The 8,329-nt window shown below is 36.9% G+C and overlaps 1 protein-coding gene across 1 annotated transcript; it reads right to left on the bottom strand.

Moving 5' to 3' along the window:
• Nucleotides 1-1,924: 1,924 nt before the first annotated feature.
• Nucleotides 1,925-7,262, bottom strand: LOC112741855 (adagio protein 1). The gene is made up of 2 exons (XM_025791009.2): nt 6,705-7,262; nt 1,925-4,153 (listed from the first exon to the last, which is right to left on the bottom strand). Exons 1-2 carry the CDS (start codon nt 6,941-6,943, stop codon nt 2,554-2,556), a joined length of 1,839 nt encoding a protein of 612 aa, XP_025646794.1. The 5' UTR covers nt 6,944-7,262; the 3' UTR covers nt 1,925-2,553.
• Between the last annotated feature and the right edge of the window lie 1,067 nt (nt 7,263-8,329).

Below are 8,329 nucleotides of genomic sequence, written 5' to 3' on the forward strand. Positions count from 1 at the left end.
TTGTCAAACTCGTGAGTCTAAGTAAACTCGTGGAGTATATATATATATCATACATAATGTATATTTACTCAATTCTAACCCTTCAAAATTAATAATATCAATCTTAAAGCACATAATAAATTAAAATAATAGCATACATTATAATAAATACTTTAAAATACACATTCAAATCTTCTATAATTATTCTTATACAAATAGTTATAGATTTCACGACGGTGCAAACCAGAGCAAAGATAGGACTGTAGGAGAAGTAGTCGAACTTGTGAACGGTGATAGCACGATGGAGTTGCAGATAGTGAAGATGTGAAGAAATACAAAGCAGAGGGCAACATAGATAAAATTCACAAAGATAATGGCGCAAATCAGAGCAGAGGTAGCAGACGCAGGTGAACAACGGCAACTCGACGGGGAACGGCGACTGCGGCTGAACACGGTGGAGAAAGTGAGACTTGAGAGAAACGACGCAGATGAGTGAGTTGTGAGTGGGTTTTCTTTCATTCTTTGGGAGTGTTATCGTAACCCTAATAAAAAAAAGTATTTTTTTAGTTTTAAAATAACACTTTTTTGAACAAAAATAAAGAAAAATACAAATTCGCTAACTCGGTCCTAGACTCACGAGTTTGTCCGAGTTTGACCGAGCCTAGCCGAATTTACTCAGAATAGAGTCTATGCCTGAGTTAAGTCGATTTCATATCTAAACTCGTAAATTCGTACCAGTTTACGAATTAACTCGAGAGTTTGACAACAATAGATATAACCTTTAAATGCTCCAACTCTTAGAATTGCCAATTGCGGGAGCAATGTCTCATAATTTTTTAATTAAAAAACAACAATATATTTGCATGGCACATAATTAGGTAACATTGGTTGAAACTTCAGCACTACAGACTCATACACACATCATTAAGGATTTCTATTCATTATTGATGTCAATAAAGTCTTGAACACGGATACACCTGTTATAAGACAAGGAATTTTACCAATAAATCAAGACCACGTGTGCTGTGAGCAATGTCTTTGACTCTTTGTTGAGGAGAAGACTTGGATTGTTTTATGGGCCATCATAATATTGGGACTTCTCTTTCGGGCTTTGAATGTCTATTTTTTTTCTCTAAATACGTATTTTTTAATTTTTGGGTCTTTAAATAAATAAGTGCTTATGACCCAAAAGATGAAAAATAAATTAATTGGTTAGTAGGTGTCAATAGCAAGACTTTGATCCTCTGTTATCAAATTTTGAGTTCGCCATAACTAATTTGGGTTAGTCGAGTGATTATCTCACTTATTCGCTTAAACAAGTGTTGGGAGTTCGAATTCCGCCTTATATATGCAATAACCCATTGACAACAAACCCGCGACAAAGAAAATACCGTGAACAACCAAAAAAAGATTTTTTTTGAGTTCACCATATGGAGGGTACTGGTACTTTCTTAGGAATGTGGTTTGAAAGTGATCATTTGCAAACCAGATTCTTTGGATGTTTTCCTTGTCTCCCATAGTTTCCAAACCAGAATTCTTTGTGAAGATAAAGATCTTGTCTCAAAAATCATCGAAATTCTTGCTAGAGGTAATGTTACTTACACCGAGTGGCTAGAACCATCAGAGGAGGTTGCTGTTTTGCTCCAGAGAGATGTTTTAGCCTATTTTGGCCTTGCCTAGCTTTTATTCAGACACCAAAAAAAAAAAAAAAATTTTCTGAGTTCGCCGGTTACTAGCGTTCAAAATCTTGTTTAATTCTCATCTGTCATCTCAAACATGTGGATATCCCAGTAGAAAAAATATATTCCTTTGGCTACCGTCTTTATTCAATAAAAATAAAAAAAAATAAAAACCTTTGAAATATGTTTCATGTCGAAGAGGCAAATTTTATTTATTTCATTCTCATCAGTGGTGACTTCATATTAAGGGGGGAAAAGAAAAAAAATTTACAAATGCTTTTCATCATACTCCATATTATTACAATATACACGAAAATATGTACAATATGCAGTGTTCCCTATCTCAAACCTTTTTGCAGTACAACCAATTAAGACCATGTCAGCTGACTCGTTCTAAAACACAAAACAGTAGACTTACATAACATAAAATATACCTAATTACTATGAACATGCATTCACTTTTTTTTTCCTTCCTTTTTCTATTGTTTGTCACGGTTTCAATTACACAATTTGAACAAAACATGGGGGAGATCAAGTGAGTTACCCTAAAATGTTACCTACTTGTTATCAGGCACTATTAATCTATTCAGGAAGAATAATTCATTGTGCATACTGAAGGGCAAAGTCTCACACAACCTCATTACCTCACAAAAAGCAAACATGGTATGCAACTCGCTGAGAAGTTCTTCTCGAGCCAGAACCAACCATATACAACAAAATGCATTGTGCAAACAACTTAGTACACAAACTTTCCGACAAGAGTAATGCTTCTCAAGAGTTATCAGTGACCAATACAAACCTTTGCCGCCAACTTGTGCTCCAAATGATGTCACAACTGTAACCAAAGCCTTGTAGCACATTGCCTTCACTACAGCATGCAACTTATTGACAGGATCTAGATTACAGAACTTGCCAGGGAAAGTTCATGGAGCTCACTTAGCATCCATTCCTCCCCCGTTTGGCCACCCAGCACAATAGCTCTTGTCCCTCCAACAACACATGTGCTATGTCCCCATGCAAATCTAGGAGGCCGCCCTGGTACATTTAGGATTCTCCATGTTGGCTTCTCATCTGTTGGATCAAGGATGTAAAGTTGGGAGGCAGAATGAAGTCCTGCAACGGACCCACCAAATATCAGAATTCTCCCACCAGGAAGACTAACAGCCACATGATCAAGCCTAGGAGGAGGAGCTATTCCCCCAGGGTTTCCAGCACCAGGCATCCCACTCCCTGTTACACACCTCCAGCACGGTTCATCCTCACTTAAATCCATCGTGAATACATCACTCGAGCGAAAACGCAGTGGTCCACTCTTGGCCAGACCCCCAAACATCAATATTTTCCTACCACCATAAACAGAAAGTGTGTGGCCTAGGCGAGAAGGTGGAGTCCATGTCACTGGTATCTCCCTCCAGACAGGTTTCTCCATTGACAAATCAAGGAGGAAAGTATCACTCAAGAGGACTCCAGAATCAGCACAGCCTCCAGAAACTATCAACTTGGTACCATCAAGAGTGCAAGAGCTGTGCCATGATCTAGGAAGTGGAGGTGCCAATCCAGAAATTTCTCGCCAAGTTGGAGGCTTTGCATCCAGGTCAAGAACAAAGACATCATTAAGTAAGCCCTGCCTTCCACACCCTCCAAATACAACCAAACGGGAACCATTAACACAAGAAAGTGTGTGGCCCCAACGACCAGGAGGAGGAGAGCTCACCTGGACGTGTTGCCACTCGGGATTACTAGAATTAAGATCTAATACAAAGGTGTCATTCATAGGTTGCATGTTAACTCCTTCACCACCAAATAGGACAACCCTGTTGCCCACTGCACATGCGCTGAAATTACAGCGTGAGGGTTCAACAGCACCTCCAACGGTCAGTTTCCTCCATGCTGCTGCTTCAAGTGTGGTCAACTCCCTTGCCAACCGACCCCATCCAAGTCTCCTTGCACCAGGCACGGTCTCTAAAACACGTGTAGTCTCACATCCCCATGCATTTTGGCACACCATTCTCCATAGATCTTCATTTCTTGTCAGCTCATACAAACGCCTACATACAGAACCAACTGATGCAATATCTCTTGGAGTTAAGCGAGCAAGTATCTTGAGAGAAATTACTTCATCACTCAATTGCAATATTCCACAGAGGCCACGAGTCACATTTCGGTCCCCCACCTCACGAGGATGCAATGAGGAAAGCACGGAACGAAAACGATCTGATTTAGTAGACTCCTTAGTTGAAGCTGGAAGAGGACCAAGATCAATGTTTGCCTCTGTGAAGAACTGGATTCCAATGACATGAGTTATCTCATCATCTCCATATATAGGTGTCAGCCGCAGTCTGTTCATAAGTGGAGATCCATCTTTCCTAAAGTTCAGCAACTCACCTTGAAATTCAACCCCTTCTTCGAGGCATCTTCTAATTTCTGCTACTACTGTTGAGTCCACCAGTGGATGCCTTCGCTTAGCAAATGGGCCTCGACACTGCAAAAAGCGGCTGCAAAATATTTTTAACTGATTAGATCAAAGCTACAACTAATTTGAAACACCCAATCAAGCAAGCAAGATATGTTGTAAAAACGCCAACACTTATTCTCTTTTTCTTATATACTAACTTATTATTATGAAATAGCTGCTACCCTCTATACAAAGACTAAAAGCTAGCTTTTATAGCGTCATCTTTCAAACTAGAACTATCAGGGAATGCAGATTATAATTACTAACTACAAACTCCCAGACACAACTTACTACTGACACACCATCATAACTCCAGGGGGATTAAAATGATACTTGAACACTTAAAATTCAGTATTATGATACAATAATTCCAACCATAAACAGAACCCACAATAATTAATAAGGATAATCTCATTCAAATTATTACTATTTTGCTGCTCCTGCTCCTGTATCAGATAGGACGAGAGAAGCAATTGGAAGGTAATGATCCATCTAATTATTACTATTTTTTGCCATATTGCTCGATCCTATAGCAGCACAACTCATCTTACATAAGAGCCATAGCATTAAACAAGCCTCAAATGAGAATAATTCATTGAAGTAGCAGAGGGTTCCCAAAAAATGAGACACTATACCCTTACAGATAAAAGTATAACAGAAATACATTGTTTAACCATATTTTCTCTTACTATGCAGTATCCACTCAGATTTCAACTACGAAGCATTAATGCATTTGTAAAAACTCGAGAAGAAAAGATTTCATAAATATGTGAACTTTTGGTCTGTGGCAAGTCTGTGTTGAGAGTGTCAACAATATTTGGATTAGTTCCAGTTATCTAGTGCTGTTGGTTTGGGAGGAGGAAAAAAGCCAGATCTTTACTGCAGCAATGCCTTGTCAATGCCATTGTTTGGTATGTTTAGTAGTGTAGTGTAAGTGTGTAACGCTTGCATCTCTAGTGGCAGCATTTGGACGAGCACGTGTTGTGGAATAAGTTCAGACTCTAACTTATACTTAGTGAAAGAAGTATGGCTTTTAATAAGAAGCACCAAGTGTCAATCAAGCAGAAATTTCTATCATACAAAACATCCTAAAGTTTTAGATTTCCATCCCCTCTCAATATAAAGCATCCAAAATAATATAATAATTAAAACTACTCAGTAGTTAGACTCAGTAAATACCCATATTAGGAATTATATCCCCTCCTCATCATAATCAATTTAGCACTGAAAGCAATCATTCATTCTAATTTAACAGATAGCTGTTCAAAATTTAGTCCAAGACAGAAAGCTTCCAATACAATCAGGGCCAAAAATTAACCAATTTCAAACTTTTGAAGTGTAGCCAGAAAGAAAAACCCCACACATACCCTAATAAGAGAATGTAAGGTCTCAAGCAACCGCCTTATAGACCAAAACATAAAGCCAAACGTGAAACACAATCCTAAACTCTAATAAGGCTCCGTTAATGGCATATTAGGAGAGACCAGTGCAATTTGACCCGAATAAATGCCACAATTTGATATGCCAGAATGTGTTGGCAGGGACTTGGTATCCTAAACAGTTAGCGCTAAAAACCAACCTCTCTCAATGCATAGCCCAGGTAATCACCGCTGACAACCCTGCATTAGCCTCCTATCCAACCACCCTAACTGACTGTCATAGCGGTATCAGTGTTATTGTCTGTCATCCACAGAAACAGTTTGACACCGGAAACGAGTGATGACTCAATAAAGTTGTAGAATGAAATTTCATTACAATTTTCCCCAGACTTAACTAGGCATTCTACAAAATAAGATCCTTCTAGCTACCTAGTTCTTGCCCACTGAAAACATCATCCAACAAGAAATCTCAAAAACAAACTTGTGAATGAGAGCTTCAATTCAAAAGCTTCGCTCCCCACAAATCTTTCAAGATTGTATCTGAAACTCATATTTTCTATATAACAAGGACATGATGGCAGTTTCAGATTATTGAATCCGTCTCCGGGTCTCTGATAGTTAAACCAGGTGGAGTAGAAATGGTCCAGCAAACATTTTTATTCAGTAAACATCAAAACTATTTGACAAATGCGATAACCTGTCAAATACACCTAACTCTGGACATAAATGTTTGAGCAACTTTCCTGGAATAAGCATATTCCATTTGGATACGTCCTCCCCCTCCCTCTCCCTTGTTACTTAGCACTCAAAACAGTCATGCATGGAACTTCAACAGCTAATCACTACATAAATTCTGTAGCAATAATAAAACTTCAAACTAAAATAAGGAAGAAAAATTCAACAATTCCCTTATCCTATGCACTAGCAAGAGGGCTAGGGTTTTTGGCAGCCACCCCAGGCCTATAAAAGAAAAGGTGCTAAACCCTAGGCCTCAAAACTCTTAAGTAATTGGGCACTCGTTATTTAGGTTCAATTTGTTTATGACTATAAAAGAAAAGAACAAAAATTCAGGCAAGCTTTTATCTACGCACTGCTCTACCCTAGTTTAAGAAAATCAACCAGATTCTAGAATACCTCGATTACTTTCCAAATTCTAATACCAAGAAATTGAACACCTAACCTAATTGAGAAAAAAGAGTAACGGAAACTGACCAGTTGCGACCGAGAACTTCCTCAGCACGGTAGCCGGTAATCATCTCGAAGACGGTGTTGACGTATATGATAGGTTGGTCAGGTTCGAGCGCGTCAGTAACCACGAAGCCGCACGGCGCGGTTTGGAGAACCGGGAAAGGGATAGGTCCGACACCGAAATCTTCATCGTCGTTGGAGCCGCCGCGGAGGAAGGGTTCGTCGTCATCGGTGCTGAGATCGGAATTGCTGTCCCACTCCATTGAGATATTGTAAGCGTGATTTGATTGGATAATTGAGAAGCGCGGTGTTCAACCCATGAGAAGGGAGAGAGGGAGAATCGGAATAATGAGAATGAGAATCGAAGTGAGGTTTGGTAAGTGAAATGAGTGGCGAAGAGACAGAGAGAGGTCGATGAGGTTCTTTCGTTTTTTGTTTCTGTTTTTGTTTTGTTATTACAGTGAGACAGAGAGAGAAGAGAAAGATCGGGAATTCAGAGAGAGATAGATAGAGCTGCCTACTGCCACCCTTACCTTTGTTGTTGCAAATATCTTTCGGTTTTTTCTCTCGTTTGGATTAGATATTTTTAAGATTTTCATTCAACACATTTTATTATTATTATTATTATTATTATTATTATTATTATTATTATTATTATTATTATTATTATTATTATTATGTTTTTAAAAAATTGAAGAGCATTAATTATGGAATTAAAAAAACGGTCATCTTAACTAGAAATTTAAAATTAATTATTATAATTTAGTAATAACATAAATTAAAAAAAGAAAGTGCATCATACTTATTAATTCACAAAAAAATATAGTAAATAAATTTTTAAATAATTAATATTAGGCTACTTTTTATTATAAAATTATTTTTTTATTTTTTAAAATTTAAAATTTAAAATTCAGAATTTATAATTTAAAAAAATTAACTCATATTGACTGAAAAATATTTGGTTCTCTAATTAATTTCATTCACAAACTTACTCCCTGTTCTCATGTACAAGAGCAAAGAAATTTAGAGTAGTTCATACAAATAGGAGGAGAAAAATAACAGCTTATATTAGGATACCCAAATAAAAATACAATTTTAAAGAGATATTTTTGCGGTTAACGATTTTTAATTATTATTTAGTCAGTATAAATATTAAATTATTTTTAATAAATAACTTTTGCTAATCATGTATACAAAATCTAAAAAATTCTGGTAAATATAGGTATAAATTTATTTTATCGATTTTTAGCAAATCGAAAGTGGTTCGATATCTAGTGGTCTGGAAGCGAAACATATTTCTCTTTGTGAGTACCAATTTTATTTGCATCAAAATTCATGCCTTTGACAATGATGAAGAAGAAAGAACTAAGCTTTGCAGAAATTCGAAATGAACAATAAAACTTAAATGACTTTAATAAAAGGAAAATCAAATTAAAGAGTAAATTAAAGGGTAAAGATGAAAAAAGGTAAAAGTTGCTTAATTTAAAGGAAACGAAATGACATGGCAAAGAAGATAAATTGCATGGAAAGAAAAGTAAAGACATGGAAAGAACTTTTCAAAGAAAAAGACTATTGACTAACTCAGAAAGTCGTTGGGGATGTGAGTGTTTTCTCTGAAAAGATTCAAACCCTTATTCCTTCGATCTTTC

This window comes from Arachis hypogaea, chromosome 14, assembly GCF_003086295.3.
Source record: "Arachis hypogaea cultivar Tifrunner chromosome 14, arahy.Tifrunner.gnm2.J5K5, whole genome shotgun sequence".
NCBI lineage: Eukaryota > Viridiplantae > Streptophyta > Magnoliopsida > Fabales > Fabaceae > Arachis > Arachis hypogaea.

Bases quoted from the DNA above. Each gene is read 5' to 3' on its own strand.
- LOC112741855 (XM_025791009.2), bottom strand. From the start codon at position 6,943: ATGGAGTGGGACAGCAATTCCGATCTCAGCACCGATGACGACGAACCC. The intron at 4,154-6,704 runs GTCAGTTTCCGT...AATATTTTGCAG, and splicing joins GAAGTTCTCGGTCGCAACTG to CCGCTTTTTGCAGTGTCGAG.